This window comes from Nycticebus coucang, chromosome 9 (assembly GCF_027406575.1).
Source record: "Nycticebus coucang isolate mNycCou1 chromosome 9, mNycCou1.pri, whole genome shotgun sequence".
Classification (NCBI taxonomy): domain Eukaryota; kingdom Metazoa; phylum Chordata; class Mammalia; order Primates; family Lorisidae; genus Nycticebus; species Nycticebus coucang.
Window position 1 is genome coordinate 44,782,636 of NC_069788.1, and position 22,374 is coordinate 44,805,009.

Sequence of the window (22,374 nt, forward strand, 5' to 3'; positions counted from 1 at the left end):
ATACAGTCCAGGTCTCCCTTATTCTTATGCCTCTCCTGCCCTCCCAACCTGCCTTTGCTGGGCTATTTCCTGCTCCACGCCACCACCATTGCCAAAGTTCAGATCAAGGACTTTTCAAGTCTAGTACAGGAAGCTCTGCAACATGGAATCTTTGGTGGCTCTTTGGATGACTGGAGAGGTGGGTATTCTGCTTGTTCACATAAACTGTAAAGGAAGCAAATGTCCCTGCCATGAAAGTATGAGCTAAAATGGCCCTACAGCATCAAGAAGATTCCACCTAGTATGAAGAGGGCCAAAAGGCTTTATATAGGCAAGACATGATGATTAAACCAAACACAAAGCAAGCCCTAATTTCCTGGGATGTGGTCACGCTTTGCCCTGTCCTCCATCCAAGACAGAACGGCTAATAGAAAGCACACCACATGAATGAATTGAGCACTCCTTAGTTCCTCTGGCATCCACAGCAGACTTATTCATCACTGGATGGTGCCTTTTGTCCCAGGTGATGCTTTTGCTGGTGATCTCTCTCCTTGGCACAGGCTGAGCCACTGCTATCAGAGCTCAAAGAGGGGGTTATATTTCCTAATTTCCTGAAGAAGTTTTTCTTTATCCTGGTTGGCACTAGCCAATGCTTTTTTAGTTTCTATAAGTTCTTTTTGTAGGGTAGGCAGTTCTTTCACCTGAGGAACAATAAATAGTTCACAGTTAATAAGCATGGTAATACCACCTTGCAATAATAGCCAGTAAAGGAAACAAGGAGGAAGAATTCAAACAGAAAAATTCACAGGTATAGCTTAATGATGAAAAGAACTCAACTATATCTTTCTAAGAGCCTAATTCCCTTTTGAGTTCCTCAGCAAGTATAGTATATAATCAGCAACCATTTACCACCAGCTCCTAACTTACATCTTCAGCATTTCTAAAAGCTGCTGCTAGGTGAGAGGAGCCCATGTGCACATAGCACAAGCAACCTTTTCTGCACTCTGGGTTATAACAGCTTCACAATTATGGCCTGTAAAGGTTATGGGAAGATACTATTCAGTTATGACCTCACCTGCTGTCCAAAAACCTCTCCCGTGGGCAAAATTAATACCTGTTCTTTGAGGGGCTGCCTCTTTTCACTTTTAGATACTTCAGCCGATGGCCTGTTGTGAGCAGCAGCTGTGGGGAAAAGTAAAGGTTCTAAGTAACAAACTGCTGTCAACTCCCAGATAGTTCATATAATAGAAGCCACCTATTCACTTACAGGATAAAAAAGACAGAGGAGCCAGGAGGCTGATAAGCCCAACTCACCGCCTATGTGGAATATGCCATCATCGCTCCGCTTCAGTACAACATGTTCCATGGCCACAGTGATGGGGATAGGGCCTGGAGATGTTGGGTAGATGGGGGGAATATCATCCTGCACAAAATACGGAAAACACATGATGCCCCTAAACAGCTCACAGCAATTTAGATAATATAATGCATGCTCCTACCATTGTTTCTCTATACATCCTTGGAAGATCTAATAGGAATGACTGAGTTTCTCTCATTCTAGAGATAATAAAACTGAGGATCAGATAACCTGAAGGCTCACACAAGTTAAGGCTGTATGCCAAAGACAGAGGGCCAGGTGTGGTGGCTGGCACCTGTAATCTTAGCACTTTGGGAGACCAAGGCAGATGCCTGAGCTCAGGAGTTCAAAACCAGCCTGAGGAAGAGCAAGACCCTGTCTCTAAAAACTAGCCAGGCATTGTGGTGGGCACCTGTACTCTCAGCTACTTGGGAGGCTGAGGAAAGAGGATCACTTGAGCCCATGAGTTTGAGGTGGCTGTGAGCTATGCCATGGCAGTCTACTGAGGCCAACAAAGTGACTCTGTCTCAAAAGAAAAAAAAAAAAAGAAAAGACACTGTTAGGGTTAGAGACAAGGTCTCCTCACCTGAATGCTAGCTTTTCTGAAAGAACACATATTTATATATCACTGTAACATTGACAGAGACTGATACTATGCACCTCCTGTCTTGTCCTCACAACATTTTACAGTGGCCAAGGAAGAGGTTAAAAGCTGTCACTGATTCCTTGCTTGACGAAATCCAGGACAAAAACCAAAAATTCCTTTTACCTTTAGGGTGATACTGGAGTTGAGGAGCTCAATCTGCATGGGGACTACCACCGGGATCTCCTCATCCTCCAAGAAGGGTCCCAGGCCATTGAGCACCGAAGTGAGCAACTCGAGGTTGCAGCCTCGAAGCAAGAAATGCAGGAAGCCATTTTGTGTGGCCAGGGGGGAATGAACTGCAGCACCAGGCCCCACTTCAAAGCGAAGACCCACAGCTGGCCTGTTCTGCCCAGTCTTCAATGTTGAAGATTCCTGAAAGCATGTAACTTTGTGAAGAAAGACAAGGAAAACATATTAACAGCGAAGCACTTTACACATCTTTTATATTCATAACAACACTGCCAAAAGTACTGTCATCACTCCCATCGTATAGATAAATGAACTGAGTCACAGAATAACTTGCCCAAACTAACACAATAAGTAGCAAGGATAGGATCTGGACTCTGGTAGCCTAACTGCAAAGTTCATAGGCTTAGCTACTTTGCTATAATGCTTCTCAAGGTATTAAGAGAGGCTTAAGGGCCAAAAAAAGCTGGCCTTATTATAAATCTGAGAAACTGGGCTGAAATGTCCAAGAAAAAGACCCCATTAAAACATAGGACCCTAAATACCACTAAATTTGAATGTTTCTTCCTTTCTCCGAGTCTTCATCTTCTCATCTCTCACTGATAAAAGCCAAGCAGAATCTATGCTAAACTCTCTAAAACTCCATATAAACAATCTCAAGTGGCTGGGCAGTGGTGGCTTACACTTGTAATCCTAGCACTCTGGGAGCCCGAAGCGGGTGGATTCCTTGAGCTTAGGAGTTTGAGACCAGCCTGAGCAAGAGTAAGACCCCATTCCTTCTAAAAAAATAGAAGAAAAGTAAACTAGCCATGGATAGTAGCAGGTGCCTGTAGTCCCAGCTACTCATGAGGCTAAGGCAAGAGGATTGTTCAAGCCCAAGAGTTTGAGGTTGCTGTGAGCTATGACACTACAGCACTCTATCCAAGGTGACAGAGTGAGACTTTCTCTATAAAATAAAATAACAATCTCAGGTGTATCCAAGAATATGGAATAACTTACATATTAATGGAACTGCAAATTGATACAGTCATTTTGGAAAATAACTTGGGATTATCTAGTCAAGTTGAAACTGTACCTACCCAAATGATCTAGAAATTATATCCTCAGGATTATAGCCCTGGAAAAACTCTTGAACATATATACCAGGAGACATGTACAAGGATGTTCATAGCAACCCTATTTGGAGTAGCAAAACAACTGGAAGCAACCTAAATGTCTATTCAGAATAGACTTAGAAAATAAATAGGTACAAGGCATATTTTAAGGGTGATGTAAATATTTTAAAATTGTGTTGTGGTAATAGTTATAAAACTCTATAAATTTATTAAAACTTATCGAACTGTAGACTTAAAATGAGTCAGTTCTGTACTATGCTAATAGTATGAAATAAAGCTGTTTTTAAAAAGCAAAAAATTGTATATGTATATAATAGAATATTATTTCATCGTGAAAATGAATGAATTAAATAACTAATTCAATAATCTAGAAGAATTTAATGAATATCACGTTATATGAAAGCAGCAAATCAAAAAATAATGCAGGCCGGGTACCATGGCTCATGCTGGTACTCCTAACACTCTGGGAGGCTGAGGTGGGTGGGCTGCAGGAGCTCGGGCAACTCCTGAGCCAGAGCCAAATCCCATCTCTTAAAAAATAAATAAATAAATAACCAAAGGCGGTGCCTGTGGCTCAAAGGAGTAGGGCGCCGGCCCCATATGCCAGAGGTGGCAGGTTCAAACCCAGCCCTGGACAAAAAAATAAATAAAATAACCAGACATTGTGGTGGGCACCTGTAGTTCCAGCTACATGGGAAGCCGAGGCAAGAGAATCACTTGAGCCCAAGAGTTTGAGGTTGCTGGGTGGCGCCTCTGGCTCGGCGGGTAGGGCACCGGCCCCATATACCGAGGGTGGCAGGTTCAAACCTGCTCAGCCAAACTGCAACAAAAATGTAGCCAGGCATTGTGGCGGGCACCTGTAGTCCCAGCTACTCAGGAGGCTGAGGCAAGAGAATCACCTAAGCCCAGGAGTTGGAGGTTGCTGTGAGCTGTGTGACACCACAGCACTCTACTGATAGCAATAAAGTGAGACTCTGTCTCTACAAAAAAAAAAGAGTTTGAGGTTGCTGTGAGCTATGATACCCCAGCACTCTACTGAAGGTGACAAAATAAGACTCTGTCTCAAAATAATAATAATAACAACGCAAATTATTATTCTACTTAAAAACTCAAAAACCTGCAAAGCTAAATAATATGCAAACATGGAAAAGTTACAAGGTAAAGCAAGAGAATGACAAATACAAAATTCGGTATAGTGATTACCTATCGCAAGTGAGAGACAGGAAAGTTCAGTACAGGGACTTCCAGAAACATCAAAGGTAATGATACTGCTGTATTTATTAAAAGGTAGAGGGTACATGGGTGCACTATACTATTATCATTTTATGCTTTACATATATTTTATAAGTATTCTTTAGTATCTACTCAATATTTTAAAAAATAGGCAGGATGCAGTGGCTCATACCTGTCCTAACACTCTGGGAGGCCAAGGGGGTGGATCACCTGAGCTCAGTTGGAGACCAGCCTTAGCAAGAACAAGACCCTGTCTCTACTTTTAAATAGAAAAAAAAAAAAAAAAAAACTAGCCAGGCATTGTGGTGGGCGCCTAAAATCCCAGCTCCTCTGTAGGCTGAGGCTAGACAAACTCTTGAAACCAAGAATCTGAAGCTGTTGTGAGCTACTCTATCCGGGGTGACAGTGAAAAAAAAAAAAAATTTTTTTTAATAATTTTTAAGCGAAGCATGTAACATAAACCCATATTTTTCTAGACATCTTTTTAAAGTAGAAATGATAATTCACACCAAAGGATTTAATCTAAATGTTAAGAAGCTCCCTGATCATATAGCATTTTATGCTAGCAGCCATACAAATGAAGAAGTGGAGAGTATCCTGATATATAAGCTCAAGGGCTATCCAGGAAGTAAAAATGGAAAATAGCACAGTGAATGCAAAGCCCCAGAAAGAGCTCTGGAAGGCTCTTTGTAAAAAGGAGTATACATCAGGTTTTTACTCCGCCTAATGGCTGCCGGAGAAAAAGACCAAAGGCATATCACTAGAGCAACTACCCTTAGAACATAATGACAAGAACAAGTTAATCTATGGCCACAGTACATAAATCCCACCAGATCTCTGGAATAGCCATCATCCTTACCTGGGCTCTGTCCGTGCAGAAACTGCCAGTGTCCCACGGTGCCCAGCTGCTGCAGGGTCAGTTCCTCTGCTTGTAAGGCTACAGACAGGTCGTCACCACGTACCTCAATCCCAAAAGACACCTCATTCACCTTCAGTACCAGAACTGAGACCTATTAAAGGAGATTCTCTTAGTTCTAAGCCCCAAGCTTCCAGGTCAGAGCCTACCATCTGCAAAAAGGAAAGTAGAACAGCTGACCGGGTGAAAGATAAAGTCTTCTCCACTGGGTGAAACAGAACTGATGGCCTCTGGTGACCTTTGGCCATAATTATCCACAACAGGGCTCCCTGGAACAACAGCATCATCTAAGACATTTGGAAGAGATCCTGGTGGGACAGATTCAGAACCAGGCTCTGCATGAGAAAAGATGACAGAAGAGTTCAAAATTCAAAATATAGTAGAACCTCCATAATTGACCACTTCCCTACAGTGACTACCTCCTTAAGTTCACCTAATTTTCATAGACCAGACATATACCACATAGTACATATATATCAGTATAGTAGGCCTACATCCTTATGTTGACCACCTTTATGAATGTTAATCAGCTTATTATAATCCCTGGGGAGGTCAATTTACAGAGTTTCTACTGTATTCTGTTCAAACCCAACCTCTAACGACAATGACAACTGTAAAAATAAAATGTGGCATTCATAAGACAACTGAAAATTTGAAAACTATCTAGATATTTGATGAATTTAAGAAATTACTATTAATTTTTAAAGCATGATAATTAATGGTTATTTGGTCACATTTTTAAGTCTATAAGTGGGAACAACCCAAGCATCTATTTGGTCACATTTTTAAAAGTCTGTAAGTGGAAACAACCCAAGCATCTAATGGATGAATGGATAAACACAATGTGGTAAATACCAAGAACAGAACAGTATTCTGCCATAATAAGGAAAGAGATTCTGATACATGCTATAACACAGAAGAACCTTGAGGATATTACATTGAATGGAGTGTGGAGTTCACAAATGAACAATGTATGATTCCCCCTTATATGAAGTACCAAAAGTAGTCAAATTTATAGACAGAAAATAGAATGGTAGTTGCAAGGGGCTGAAGGGATGGGGAATGGGGAGTTAGTATTTAGCAAGTATAGTTTCACTTTTGCAAGATGACAAAACTCCTGGAGATAGACAGTGATAATGGCTGTACACCAATGAGAATGTACTTAATGCCACTGAACCATACACTCAAAAATGGTTAAAACGGTAACTTTTATATATGTTTTATCACAATTTATTTTTATGTATTTTGTTGTTATTGTTGTTGTTGTGGTTGTCATTGTTGTTTAGCTGGCCCAGGCCAGGTTCGAACCCACCAGCCTTGGTGTATGTGGCTGGCATCATAACCACTGTGCTACGGGCGCCAAGCCTTTTACCACAATTTAAAAAAAAAAATTAAGTCTATATTTTAGAGCAACACATAACTGAAAGTATATATGGACAAAAAGGTATCTTTGGGCTCGGCGCCTGTAGCTCAGTGAGTAGGGTGCTGGCCACATACACTGAGGCTGGAGGGTTCAAGCCCAGCCTGGGCCTGGTAAACAATGACAACAACTTCAACCAAAAAATAGCCGGGCATTGTGGCGGGCGCCTGTAGGGTAGTCCCAGCTAATCGGGAGGCTGAGGCAAGAGAATGGCTTAAGCCCAAGAGTTTGAGGTTGCTGTGTGCTGTGATGCCACAGCACACTACTGAGGGCAACATAATTAGACTCTGTCTCAAAAAAAAAAAAAAAAAAGGCATCTTTGGGGATTGCTTTAAAATAACAATAATATGGGATAAAAGGAAACAGGTAATAATGTGTATGAAACAAGAACCACAAATTTTTAATGTTGAAGAGAGGTAATGAGTATATGATAGTTCATTATTTAATTCTGCCTACTTATATACATATTTGAAATTTTCCATAAGAAGTTACAATGATAACAAAACAGACCAGATACCATGTTTCATGCCTATAAACCTGGTATTTGGGAGCCGAAGGTAGGAGGTTCAATTGAGGCCAGGAATTCAAGACCAGCCTGAGCAACATAGTGAGACCTCTCTCTACAAAAAAATAGAGAAATTAGCCAAGCATGGTTTTGCATGCCTATAGTCTTAGCTACTTGGAAAGCTGAGGCAAAAGGATCACTTTAGCCCAGGAGTTTGAGGCTGCAGTGGCTATGATCATGCCATTGCACTCCAGCCTTGGCAACAGAGCAAGACTTTGTCTCAAAACAAACACACACGAAATAACATCAATAAGATACTATCTCATACTTGTCAGAATGGCAATTATCAAAAAAAATGAAAGAGGCCAGGTACAATGGCTGATACTTATAATCCTAGCACTCTGGGAGGCCGAGGCGAGTGAATCACCTGAGTTTAGAAGTTCAAGACCAGCCTGAGCAAGAGTGAGACCCCATTTCTACTAAAAATAGAAAAAGTTGGCTCGGCGCAGTAGCACAGTGGTTACAACCACATACACCAAGGCTGGAGGGTTCAAACCCGGCCCGGGCTAAATAACAATGACAACTGCAACAACAACAAAAAAAAATAGCTGCGTATTGTGGCAGGTGCCTGTAGTCCCAGCTACTTGAGAGGCTGAGGCAAGAGAATTGCTTAAGGCCAAGAGTTTGAGGTTGCTGTGAGATGTGACACCATGGCATTCTACCACAGGGCAACAAACTGAGATTCTGTCTCAAAAAAAAAAAAAAAGAAAGAAAGAAAGAAAAACTAGCCAGGCATGTGGCAGTCACCTGTAGTCCCAGCTATTCCAGAGGCTGAGACAAGAGGGTCACTAAAGCCTAAGAGTTTGAGGTTGTTGTGAGCTATGATGCCACAGCTCAACAACCCCAGGGCAACAGAGGCTCTATCTCAAAAAAAAAGATGAAAAATAACATGTTAAGCCTGGGAGCCCATAGCTAAATGGTTAGAGTGCCGGCCCTGTACACTGGGAGTGGCGGGTTTGAACCCAGTCCGGGTCTGCTAAACAGAAAAAATAATAATAATAACATGTTGAAAAAGATGTGGAAAAAAAGTACCTACTACACTGTTGGTAAGAATGTAAATTAATAGAGCCATGATGGAAAACTATATGTAGGTTCTTCAAAAAATTAAAAACAGTTCCTATATGCACTTGAGGATATATATCCAAAGGATTTGAAATCAGTATATCCAAGAGGATCACTTAAGCCCAAGAGTTTGAGATTGCCATGAGCTGTGATACAACAGCACTCTACCAGAGCAACCAAGTGACACTCTGCCTCAAAGAAAAGGGGAAATCCTGTCACATGGATAAACACAGAGGACACTATGCTACATGAAATAAGCCAGACACAGAAAGATAAAAACTGCATGTTCTAACTTACATGTGGAATTTAAAACAATCAAACTCATAGAAGCAGAAAGCAGAATGGTGGTTACCAGAGGCTAGAAAAGGTGGAGGGAGATGGAGATGTTGGTCAAAGGGTACAATGCTTCCATTAAGAGGAATAAATGATAAGTATTTGAGGTGATGCATATGTTTATAAGTTTGGCTCAAAAATAACTCCACATTGGGCCAGGCGTGGTGGCTTACACCTGTAATCCTAGCACTCTAGGAAGCCAAGACAGGTGAATTGCCTGAGCTCGTGGGTTTGAGACCAGCCTGAGCAAGAATGAGACCGTGTCTCTAAAAATAGCCAGCCGTTGTAGTAGGCACCTGTAGTCCCAGCCACTCAGGAGGCTGAGGCAAGAGAATCACTTAAGCCCAAGAGTTTGAGGTTGCTGTGAGCTATGACACCACAGCCCTCTACTGAGGGCAACAAAGTGAGACTCTGTCTCAAAAAAAAAACAAACAACAACAACAAAAAAAACCCTCTACGTTGTATACAAATATCACAGCATCACTCTGTACCACATAAATATATAGAATTATAATTTGTCAATAAAAAAATAAAAAGGCGGGCGGCGCCTGTGGCTCAGTCGGTAGGGCGCCAGCCCCATATCCCGAGGGTGGCGGGTTCAAACCCAGCCCCGGCCAAATTGCAACCAAAAAATAGCCGGGTGTTGTGGCGGGCGCCTGTAGTCCCAGCTACTCGGGAGGCTGAGGCAAGAGAATCACTTAGGCCCAGGAGTTGGAGGTTGCTGTGAGCTGGGTGAGGCCACGGCACTCTACCAAGGGCCATAAAGTAAGACTCTGTCTCTACAAAATAAATAAATAAATAAATAAATAAAAAAGGCTAGATGCACTGGTTCATGCCTCTAATCCCAGACATGGGAGGCCTACTCAGGAAGACTGGTTAAAGCCAGGATTTTAAAACCAGCCTGGACAACCTAGTGAGTCCATCTCTACAAAAAAATAAATTAGCTGGATGTGGTGGAATACATGCCTATAGTACTAGCTACTTAGTAGGCTGGGGTGGAAAGATAAGTGGAGCCCAGGAAATCAAGCTTACAGTGAGCTATGATCATACCACTGCATTCCAGCCTGGGTAACAGAGCAGGCGCCTGTGGCTCAGTGAGTAGGGCGCCGGCCCCATATACCCAGGGTGGTGGGTTCAAACCCAGCCCCAGCCAAACTGCAACAACAAAAAAATAGCCAGACGTTGTGGCGGGCGCCTGTAGTCCCAGCTGCTCGGGAGGCTGAGGCAAGAGAATCACATAAGCCCAAGAGCTGGAGGTTGCTGTGAGTCGTGTGACGCCACGGCACTCTACTGAGGGCAGTAAAGTTAGACTCTGTCTCTACAAAAAAAAAAAAACTCCACTGAATTCTCTTTTTAGATACTCTTAAGAGATCATTTAAAAGGTTTCTATTTCAATAAGCTGAAAGAACCACTGGTATAACTTTACAGTTGACTGATTTAATTACCCTACTTATTTTCCAACAATAAAATACATAGGCAAAAAAAGAAACATGCACCACTGATACCATGAAACTAATGAAACTAATCCCACTGATGTATTTACATGGCTATAAGACTAGTACTCTCTCCTTTGGTTTGAATTTCTTCCTCTGATAAAGGACAAGTATTAACCAATAATCTAGAGAAGTGTTTTTCAACCTTTCTTATCTCACAGCACACTTGAACCTTAAAACTTCCACAGCACACATCAATTATGTTGATCAAAAAAAAATAGTTAAAGTGTGCCGAGGCACTCTGGTTGAAAATCACTGGTCTAGAGGCTATGGAGATAAAACCAAAGCCACCAATCCACTAAAACTTCTTTCTTTTTTTGTTTCGATTATGAAAGCATCTATATTGTCAAATCTCTGCACCTCTAAAATCCTGCCAAGGTGAATACAGGCAGCAGAGAAAACCCTTTCTAGACTTCTGCAACTGTGCCTGGCTCTCCTCCCACATACCAGATTCCAGGAGCATCACAAAGCTGTCACTGCCATCACTGTCCACAGAAATCCGGTCCTCGGGACCACCACTATCCAATGAGACACCATCAAATGACTGTTGAGATATTGTCCTCTTCATGGAGAAAAATCGGAGTCGAGCAGCGCTTCCACTCACTGGGGCTACCACACCCTCATCTGTCTTGGCCATGAACTCCCTGTTTAAAAATAAAAAAAAAAATACCAATGTGGCTTTGCAGACATATTTGTACCCAGTCTTCCAATACTATTCCCCTTAAGCTCAGACAGTTACTGTGAATATATACCTTGTTGAGATCACCTAGACCAGCTAACTACAGCAGAGGTGCTAATGATCGGTACCTGAAGCCACCTACATTCATTCTGTAAGTATTTACTTAATAGTTTCTATATTAAAGACACCATAATAGGCATGAGGCAGGTGTGAGGGGGGCTGGATAATTTGATGAATAAAACATCCCTTGTTCTGAAGGACTTAACATTACGTATAAGTCAACATGTTCCAAGGTACATATACAAAAATGTTTACACTTTTTAAAACAAGAGAAGGACCAAGGCGCAAGGCCAAATGCTAGCCAATATCAAAAAAGAAAGGAGATCAAGAATAGCTCTATGTAGCTGGGCGTTGTGGTGGGCGCCTGTAGTCCCAGCTGCTCGGGAGGCTGAGGCAAGAGAATCGCGTAAGCCCAAGAGTTAGAGGTTGCTGTGAGCCGTGTGACACCACGGCACTCTACCCGAGGGCGGTACACTGAGACTCTACCAAAAAAAAAAAAAAAAACAAGAATAGCTCTATGGAAGGAGATGGCATGTGAGGTGGTCCTTGAAGGACTGTGAAAGAAATAGAGAAGAGGGCATCCTAAGGGCAAGAAACGGCATTACAAAGGCACATAGCCAGAAACAAAAAGATATTAATAAGGAGCTCAGAGCAGATGAAGCATAGGTTTTGTTGGGAGAGCAATGGAAGTTGTTACAAAGACACAACACAGTGAAAACAAATATATAAAGATTTGAGAAGAACCACTGGTATAACACTTCTCTATAAAACAAATCTATCTATAATCTATAAACAAATCTATAAATTTCCTCTTAATCCTATCCTCCCTTTTTATAGATAAAGAAATTGACCTGAGGAGCAAGATGGTGGCCGAATAACAGCTTCCTTGTAACTGGGCACGGTGAGTCTGGGGAGACAAGACTCCAGGCATCTCTGGCTGGCGGGATCTGCCCATAAACATCCCTTTGAGGACAGGGAGTCAGGGAGAGACTTCTGGACCCCAGGAGGAGGACAAAAGCAGTGGAAAACTGTCAAGTGGTTGTGTGTGTTCATTCAGTCTAATCCCACCGGCAGCTGTTAAGTACAGCAGCAGTTGAGATTACAAACTGGAAAGGCCTTACCTGTGAGCTGTTTTGGTTTTTTTGGACTTGGCACTCAGTTGAACTACCTTGGGAGAACTTAGGCGAGTGTGTGGAGGAATTTAAGCATTGTCTAGGGTACCAGACTGAGCCACTGAGTCAGATGGAGCTGATAGTGTTCGTCTGGGGGCCACAGAGAGCCACTGTGGGAGAACTGCCCAAGCAATCTCTGCCCTCAGGGTCACAGAGCAAGGATCCAGCGGGACACCTTGGGCGAGTAATCTAGTGACTGAGCAGCCTAAAGGCAGGGACTGAGATGCCTTACACCCCTGACCCTCAGGGGCATAGAGTAAGACTGGTTTTGGCACACTGGGTAACTGGATAGCCACTTCAGGAGTGATCCCAACAACAAGTGCTTTTCTGAGGAAGCTTCTACTTAGCCACTTAAACGGTTAGCAGTTTAAAGTGCCTTTTAAGTGGGCTGAGGAAAGATTTAGGATCTCCACCCTGCGGGATTTGAGAAATCAGCAGAGGCCTCCAGTCTCCATCTCATATAGCTGTATCAGCATTGTGATTAACATCTCATACCTCAGAAGATCACCTGTTGCCCAGACAATATTCAGCAAGATATATATATTGCTTCGTTTTTTGTTTTGTTGTTATTGTTTCGTTTTTTTAATTTCAACACTATCCCTATAGATTTTTCTTTTCTTTTTCTTTCTTTCTTTTCTTTCTTCATTTTTCTAGTTTAAACATAATTTCCCATTGTTGTCTTTTTCAACAATTAGAACTTCATTTTTACTAGTGTTTCTACCCCCCATTATTTGGTTTTTCCCCGAATTTTATCCTGTAAAGTTTTCTCTTTGCTTGTTTTGGTTTGATTTATAGCATTTTTGTCTTTCCTCTCTACTTGGTGGAGGTGGGGTACACCTCTGTCCGAACAGGCTAGCAAAGAGCGGTTGACCTCAAAGGTACCACCCTAGCCAGCACCTCCAGAGGTTGGGGGTTTTTAAGGCTGGATCAATACTGTACACTTATATTGCTCTGCTTCTCTCTTTCTGTGCCTCTCTTCTTTTTGTCAATATTCCCTTTTACCCACCCCTCTCCTTTCTCTTTTTTCTTTTTTTTTTTCCTTTCTTTTTTCCCTTCTTGCTCTTCAAGCTTCTCATCCTTCTGGTCCTATACCAAAAGGACTCATTGAAAACCTAGTCCAGAGGCACGGTAACTTAAAGAGTAAGAGGAAGTGAAAGGAAAATTAGAGCAAGGAAACAGATAAAAGAAAACACTCGTGAGGAAGAATCAGCAGAAAACTCCTGGCAACATGAAAAACCAATCCAGAGCAACCTCCCCCCTCCCCCAAGGAACCATGAGGCAGCTACTGCAGAGGATTCCACCTATAAAGAAATGTTAGAAATGACAGAAAGGGAATTTATAATACATATAATGAAAACAATGAAAGAAATGTGGAAACAATGAAGGAAATGGCTGATAAAGTGAAAAATAACCAAAAGGAAATCCAAAACCAGAGACAAGAAATGAATGATATGAAGAATATAGAAAGGATAGAGCAGAGCTGAAGGAACTAAAGCAGTCTATTAAGGAACTTAAAGATGCAACAGAAAGTATCAACAACAGATTAGACCATGCAGAAGAAAGAATCTCAGAGGTAGAGGACAAAGCTCTTGAGATAACTCAGACAGTTAAAGAGGCAGAAAAGAAGAGAGAGAAAGCAGAATGTTCACTGACAGAATTATGGGACTTTATGAAGCGTTCAAACATAAGTTATAGGTATCCCGGAAGGGGAAGAAGAATACCCCAGGGGAATGGAAGCCATACTAGAGAATATTATAAATGAAAATTTCCCTAATATCACCAAAGATTCTGACACACTCCTTTCAGAGGGATATTGGACCCCAGGTCGCCTCAACTCTAACAGAGCTTCTCTAAGACACATTGTGATGAACCTGTCCAAAGTTAAGACAAAAGAAAAGATTCTTCAAACTGCCAGGAGTAAGCGCCAGTTGACCTACAGGGGCAAATCCATCAGAGTGACCGCAGACTTCTCTAATGAAAATTTCCAAGCAAGAAGACAATGATCATCTACCTTTAATCTACTTAAACAGAACAATTTCCAGCCCAGAATTCTATATCCTGCTAAGCTAAGATTTAAAATTGACAGAGAAATCAAATCATTTACTGATATACAAACACTGAGGAAATTCGCCATAACAAAACCAGCTCTTACAGGAAATATTTCAACCTGTTCTACACACTGACCATCAGAATGGATCAATAGCAAAGTAAGAACTCGGCAATTAAAGGACAGAACCTAACTTTCACACTGATGCAAAAGATAAAATTAAGCAATGGACTCTAACAAAATAAGATGAATAGAACACTACCACACACTTATCAATTATTTCAATAAATGTTAATGGCTTGAATTCCCCACCGAAGAGGCATAGATGGGCTGACTGGATTAAAAAACACAAGCCATCCATTTGTTGTCTGCAGGAAACACACCTAGCTTCAAAAGACAAATTAAAACTCCGAGTTACGAGTCGGAAGACAATTTTTTGGGCAAATGGAATTCAGAAGAAAAGAGGAGTTGCAATCTTATATTCACATACATGTGGATTTAAAACAACTAAAGTCAAAAAAGACAAAGATGGTCACTTTATATTGGTCAAGGGAAAAATACAACAAGAAGACATTTCAATTCTAAATATTTATACACCCAATTTAAATGTTCCCAGATTCTTGAAACAGACCTTACTCAGTCTGAGCAATATGATATCCTCTAACACCATACTAACAGCAATATGATATCCTCTAACACCATTTAACACTCCTCTTACAGAGCTGCACAGATCCTCTAAACAGAAATTAAATGAAGATATAAGGGACTTAAATGAGACCCTAGAACAACTATGCTTGATAGATGCATATACAACACTCTATCCCAAAGATAAAGACTATACATTCTTCTCATCATCCCATGGAACTTTCTCCAAAATTGATCATATCCTAGGACACAAAACAAACCTCAATGGAATCAAAAGAATTGAAATTTTACCTTGTATTTTCTCAGACCACAAGATACTAAAGGTGGAACTCAACTCCAACAAAAATGTTCCACCCCACACAAAGGAATGGAAATTAAATAACCTTCTGTTGAATGACATCTGGGTGCAGGAAGAAATAAAAGAGGAAATCATTAACTAGCTTGAGCATAACAACAATGATGACACAAGCTACCAAAACCTGTGGGATACTGCAAAAGCAGTTTAAAGAGGAAAATTTATCTCTTTAGATGCTTACATTCGAAAAACAGAAAGAGTGCATCAACAAATTCACAAGCCATCTTATGGAATTGGAAAAAGAAGAACAATCTAAGCCTAAACACAGTAGAAGAAAAGAAATATCCAAAATCAAATCAGAGATCAATGAAACTGAAAACAAAAGAATCATTCAGAAAACTGATGAAACAAGGAGTTAGTTTTTTGAAAGAATAAATAAAATAGATAAACCTTTGGCCAGACTAACTAGAAATAGACAAGTAAAACCTCTAATAACCTCAATCAGAAATGATAAAGGGGAAATAACAACTGATGCCACCGAGATACAAGAGATCATCTCTGAATACTACCAGAAAATCTATGCCCAGAAATTTGACAATGTGAAGGAAATGGATCAATATTTGGAATCACACCCTCTCCCTAGACTCAGCCAGGAAGAAATAGAGCTCCTGAATAGACCAATTTCAAGCACTGAGATTAAAGAAACAATAAAAAAGCCTCCAACAAAAAAATGCCCTCATCCAGATGGCTTCCCACCAGAATTCTATCAAACCTTCAAGGAAGAGCTTATTCCCATACTGCATAAATTATTCCAAAAAACTGAAGAGGAAGGAATCTTCCCCAACACGTTCTTCGAAGCAAACATCACCCTGATACCAAAACCAGGAAAAGACCCAACTGAAAAGGAGAATTTCAGACCAATTTCACTAATGAATATAGATGCAAAAATTCTCAACAAAATCCTAGCCAATAGATTATAGCTTATCATCAAAAAAGTCATACATCAAAAAAAAAATTAAAAAAAAAAAAAAAAAAGTCATACATCATGATCAAGTAGGTTTCATCCCAGGGATGCAAGGCTGGTTTAAAACACGCCAAGTCCATAAATGTTATCCACCATATTAACAGAAGCAAAAATAAAGACCATATGATCCTCTCAATAGATGCAGAAAAAGCATTTGATAAAATATAGCATCTTTTTCTAATTAGAACATTGAAGAGTATAGGCATAGGTGGCACATTTCTGAAACCAATTGAAGCTATCTATGACAAACCCACAGCTAATATTTTACTGAATGGAGTAAAACTGAAAGCTTTTCCTCTTAGAACTGGAACCAGATTAGGTTGTCCTCTGTCACCATTACTTTTCAACATAGTGCTGGAAGTTCTAGCCAATACAATTAGGCAAGACAAGGAAATAAAGGGAATCCAAATAGAAGCAAAGGAGGTCAAACTCTCCCTCTTTGCTGATGACATGATCTTATACTTAGAGAACCCCAAAGACTCAACCACAAGACTCCTGGAAGTCATCAAAAAATACAGTAATGTCTCAGGATATAAAATCAACATCCACAAATCAGTTGCCTTTATATACGCCAATAACAGTCAAGATGAGAGGCTAATTAAGGACACAACTCCCTTCACCATAGCTTCAAAGAAAATGAAATACCTAGGAATATACCTAACAAAGCAGGTGAAGGACCTCCATAAAGAAAATTATGAAATCCTAAGAAAGGAAATAGCAGAGGATATTAACAAATGGAAAAACATACCATGCTCATGGCTAGGAAGAATTAACATTGTTAAAATGTCTATACTTCCCAAAGCAATCTACCTATTCAATGCCATTCCCATTAAAATAACAACATCGTACTTTCAAGATTTGGAAAAAATGATTCTGCGTTTTGTATGGAACCAGAAAAAATCCTGTATAGCTAAGGCAGTTCTTAGTAATAAAAATAAAGCTGGGGGCATCAGCATACCAGACTTTAGTCTGTACTACAAAGCCATAGTGGTCAAGACAGCATGGTACTGGCACAAAAATAGAGACATAGACACTGGAATCGAATTGAAAACCTGCAAATGAAACTAACATCTTACAACCACCTAATCTTCGATAAACCAAACAAGAACATACACTGGGGAGAAAGACTCCGTATTCAATAAATGGTGCTGGGAGAACTGGATATTCACATGTAAAAGACTGAAACTGGACCCACACCTTTCTCCACTCACAAAAATTGATTCAAGATGGATAAAGGACTTAAATTTAAGGCATGAAACAATAAAAATCCTCAAAGAAAGCATAGGAAAGGGCAGCGCCTGTGGCTCAGTGACTAGGCGCCGGCCCCATATGCCGAGAGTGCCGGGTTCAAACCCAGTCCCGGCCAAACTGCAACAAAAAAAATAGCTGGGTGTTGTGGCGGGCGCCTGTAGTCCCAGCTGCTCTGGAGGCTGAGGCAAGAGAATCGCATAAGCCCAAGAGTTAGAGGTTGCTGTTAGCTGTGTGACGCCACGGCACTCTACCTGAGGGCGGTACAGTGAGACTCTGTCTCTACACAAAAAAAAAAAAAAAAAAAGAAAGCATAGGAAAAACAATGGAAGACATTGGCCTGGGGAAAGACTTTAAGAAGAAGACTGCCGTGGCAATTGCAACAACAAAAATAAGCAAATGGGACTTCATTAAACTGAAAAGCTTCTATACAGCTATAAGGAGACAACAACCAAAGCAAATAGACAACCTACACAATGGGAAAGGATATTTGTATATTTTGAATCAGACAAAAGCTTGATAACTAGGATCTATAGAGAACTCAAATTAATCTACATGAAAAAAGCTAACAATCCCATATATCAATGGGCAAGAGACATGAATAGAACCTTCTCTAAAGAAGACAGACTGGCTAACAAACATGAAAAAATGCTCATCATCCCTATTTATTAGAGAAATGCAAATCAAAACCACCCTGAGATACCATCTAACCCCAATGAGAATGGCCCACATCACAAAATCTCAAAACTGCAGATGCTGGTGTGGATGTGGAGAGAAGGGAACACTTTTACACTGCTGGTGAGACTGCAAACTAATACAACCTTTTTGGAAGGAAGTATGGAGAACCTTCAAGGAACTCAAGCTAGACCTCCCATTTGATCCTGCAATCCCATTACTGGGCATCTACCCAGAAGGAAAAAAATCCTTTTATCATAAGGACACTTGCACTAGACTGTTTATTGCAGCTCAATTTACAATCGCTAAAATGTGGAAACAGCCTAAATGCCCACCAACCCAGGAATGGATTAACACACTGTGGTATATGTACACGATGGAATACTATTCAGCCATTAAAAAAATGGAGACTTTATAGCCTTTACAGTCCTATTAAACTGGATGAAAGTGGAACACATTATTCTTAGTAAAGCATCAGGCGGTGCCTGTGGCTCAAAGGAGTAAGGCACCAGCCCCCTATGCTGGAGGTGGTGGGTTCAAACCCAGCCTTGGCCAAAAAAAAAAAAAAAAAAAAAATTCTCCTGTGCCTTTACAGCTATGATTTAATTTAAAAAAAAAAAAAAAAGTAAAGCATCACAAGAATGGAGAAGCATGAATCCTATGTACTCAATTTTGGGGTTTTTTTGTTTTTTTTTTGTTTTTGCAGTTTTTGGCTGGGATGTACTCAATTTTGCTATGAGGACAATTAATGACAATTAAGGACACTGCGGGGGTGGGGAAAGGGGAGAGCAGAGAGAGAAAGAAGGAGAGAGGGGTGAGGAAAGGAAGAGCAGGGAGAGGGAAGGAGGGAGGGGGGTGGGCCTTGGTGTGTGCCACACCTTTTGGGGGCAAGACATGATTGTAAGATTGTTAGGTAAACAAATGCAATCAGTGTAACCTGGTTTCTTGTACCCTCAATGAATCACCAACAATAAAAAAAAAAAGAAATTGACCTAAGGTCATGGTTAAAATTGGGATGAAAGGGCGGCACCCAGAGACTGGAGGATTTGAACCCCAGCCTGGGCCAACTAAAACAACAATGACAACTTCAACAAAAAGATAACTGGGCTTTGTGGCAGGTGCCTGTAGTCCCAGCTACTTGGGAGGCTTAGGCATAAGCCCAGGAGTTTGAGTTTGTTGTGAGCTATGATACTACAGCACTCTACCAAGGGTGACAAAGTGAGACTTTTATCTCAAAAAAAAAGACTGATTTAGATATATACAATTTTCACAAAGGTAACATTCAGAAAAATAAAGACATTTAACACAACATTGGTTCTACTTGAGAAAAATAGTAACTAACTAAATGACACCCTCCCCAAAGAGTGGAATGAATGAATAAATTATGATATAAGGTCTGACAAATATTCAAACTCATCCTAGAAAAAAAGTGCTATAAGCCATTTTGGAATTTTTTTTTAATTAGGTAATCATATTTAATCAATAAATATGGACTTTGTTAATCAGTTATTGGGCAGAAAAAAAGGTACTTTATCAATAATTCAAAAGATAACACTACCTTGAAAACAAACTGCCAAAAATCTTTGCCCATAAACTCTTCCCCAATGATAGAATTGGAGATAACAAAAATTTTATTCAGAATATTTGAAAGCTGAAACAGGTTATTTTGTACATACATAGATTATCTGACAAGCCAATAAATAAATGGTTGATTGAGTGAATTTTGGAATTCTTTCTCTTTTTTTATTTTATTTTTTTGAGACAGAGTCTCACTTATTAACCCTCAGTAGAGTGCTATGGTGTCACAGTTCACAGCAACCTCCAAATCCTTGGACTTAAGCAATTCTCTTGCCTCAGCCTCCCGAGTAGCTGGGACTACAGGCGCCCGCCACAATGCCCGGCTATTTTTTGGTTGCAGTTTGGCCGAGGCTGGGTTCAAACCCACCACCCTTGGTATATGGGGCTGGTGCCTTACCCACTGAGCCACAGGTGCCGCCCAGAAATCTTTCTGTAATAACCATCAGAGCTGTCATCTTACAAAGGTCTGAGAATAAGCTTCCAAACTTGTGACATGCACTTACATTAGCAGCACCATACAAAAAACTCAGTAAGGTTTCATAACCTTGATGTATCACTGTCTCATAACTATGTTTGTATTCCCCCTGGCAATGTATTGCTGAGTGGCATTCATTATTCTTGTTGTGTGATTTTGTGTACTGTTGTGACAACAGTTCTGACAGTCATTCCAGAAAATGATTTCCAAAAGTGCTTTGAAGAGTGGACTAGGAACTGGCATTGGTGCATAGCCTCCCAAGAGAAGTACTTCGAAGGTGACTATAGTGCTATTCAGCAATCAGGTATGTAGCACTTTTTCTAGGATGAGTTTACAAACTGAAATTGTTAGATATCACATATCTATTGGATAAACTATAACAGATCAATTAAAAATCATGTATTCAAATATCTAATGAATGGAAAAATATTCTCAATAAAACAGTAAGTGAATAAAGCAGGATATAACATAGGATAAATAATATAATCCTATATTATTGTTATAAAAATAATACCTGTATATATCATATGCATAAAGACGCACAAGCACCCAAACAGACACATAAAGACTGGCAGAAAATTGACTCAGATATAAATAATAGTTATCTGGAGATAGTATCATTACAAGTGAATTTTACATTTTCTTTGTTTTTTTTTGTAGAGACAGAGTCTCACTGTACCGCCCTAGGGTAGAGTGCCGTGGCGTCACACGGCTCACAGCAACCTCTTAACTCTTGGGCTTACGCGATTCTCTTGCCTCAGCCTCCCGAGCAGCTGGGACTACAGGCGCCCGCCACAACACCCAGCTATTTTTTTGTTGCAGTTTGGCCGGGGCTGGGTTTGAACCCGCCACCCTCGGCATATGGGGCTGGCGCCCTACTCACTGAGCCACAGGCACTGCCCTAAATTTTACATTTTCTTCTTTATTGTTCTGTTTCCTGCACAATCAACTCAATGAGGACAAACCATTTTTATAATTTAAAAATTTTAAATTAAAACCAAAATGAAAAGAGTATGTACAGCCTAGCCTCTTGGAAAATTTATATTTATAGGATAAAAGGAACAAGAGAACAGCAAAGGAAAAAAAGAAGACTCCTTCAGAGACGTGAAAGTAACTGTGCAGAGTTACAAGTGCTCAGAATGAATAGATCAGCCATGTAAACTGAGGAGAGGAGTCCAGAAGAAGGAAAACTGAGAAAAGGCCACCGGCTTGGACAGTTAGGAAGTCACTACCAATATTTCAAAAAAGCTGTTTCACACACCTTTCTCTTTTTCGTTCGTTTTTTTTTTTTTTTGTAGAGACAGAGTTTCACTTCATGGCCCTCAGTAGAGTGCCGTTGGCCTCACACAGCTCACAGCAACCTCCAACTCCTGGGTTTAAGCGATTCTCTTGCCTTAGCCTCCCAAGTAGCTGGGACTACAGGCGCCCACCACAACGCCCGGCTATTTTTTGGTTGCAGTTTGGCCGGGGCTGGGTTTGAACCCGTCACCCTCGGTATATGGGGCCGGCGCCTTACCGACTGAGCCACAGGCGCCGCCCACCTTTCTCTTTTTCATCTCTCCTCTTTTCCCGTCTCCCTTACTCATCTCCATTTAGAAAAGGCAGCACATTTGTGATCAGTAAACCAGGTTTTCTTTCTTTCTTTTTTTTTTTTTTTTTTTTTTGAGACAGAGTCTCAAGCTGTCACCCTGGGTAGAGTGCCATGGCATCACAGATCATAGCAACCTCCAACTCCTGGGCTTAAGCGATTTTCTTGCCTCAGCCTCCCAAGAAGCTGGGACTACAGGCATCTGCCACAACACCTGGCTATTTTATGTTACAGTTGTCATTGCTGTTTAGCTGGCTTGGGCTGGGTTCGAACCTGCCAACCTTGGTGTATGTGGCTGGCGCCTTAGCCGCTTGAGCTACAGGCACCAAACCAGTAGAGTAGGTTTTCAATCTTTGCCCATCACTCACTAAGTGTGTAATCTTGAGCAAGTTTCTTATCTCTCTGAGCCTCAGTTTCTTCATCTGTAAAATGGAGAGTAATATTTGTACCTGCCTCATAGGGCTATTGTAAGAATTCAGTGTAGACTCAGCACCTTTAGCACAGTGGTTACAGTGCCAACCACATACACCAAGGCTGGAGGGTTTGAACCCAGCCCGGGCCAGCTAAAAAACAATGACAACTG

At 40.8% G+C, this 22,374-nt stretch overlaps 1 protein-coding gene across 1 annotated transcript in view; it reads right to left on the reverse strand.

Moving 5' to 3' along the window:
• Positions 1 to 285: 285 nt before the first annotated feature.
• The window catches only part of BLTP3A (bridge-like lipid transfer protein family member 3A), a 95,515-nt gene continuing 73,426 nt past the window's right edge, over positions 286 to 22,374 (reverse strand). Inside the window, exons 15-21 of the mRNA XM_053603228.1 lie at positions 10,753 to 10,949; positions 5,613 to 5,767; positions 5,376 to 5,526; positions 2,106 to 2,368; positions 1,294 to 1,402; positions 1,094 to 1,161; positions 286 to 680 (exon numbers count right to left, since the gene is read on the reverse strand). Of these exons, the coding sequence (XP_053459203.1) occupies positions 555 to 680; positions 1,094 to 1,161; positions 1,294 to 1,402; positions 2,106 to 2,368; positions 5,376 to 5,526; positions 5,613 to 5,767; positions 10,753 to 10,949 (1,069 nt within the window). The 3' untranslated portion in view covers positions 286 to 554. The remainder of the gene's footprint in view (positions 681 to 1,093; positions 1,162 to 1,293; positions 1,403 to 2,105; positions 2,369 to 5,375; positions 5,527 to 5,612; positions 5,768 to 10,752; positions 10,950 to 22,374) is intronic.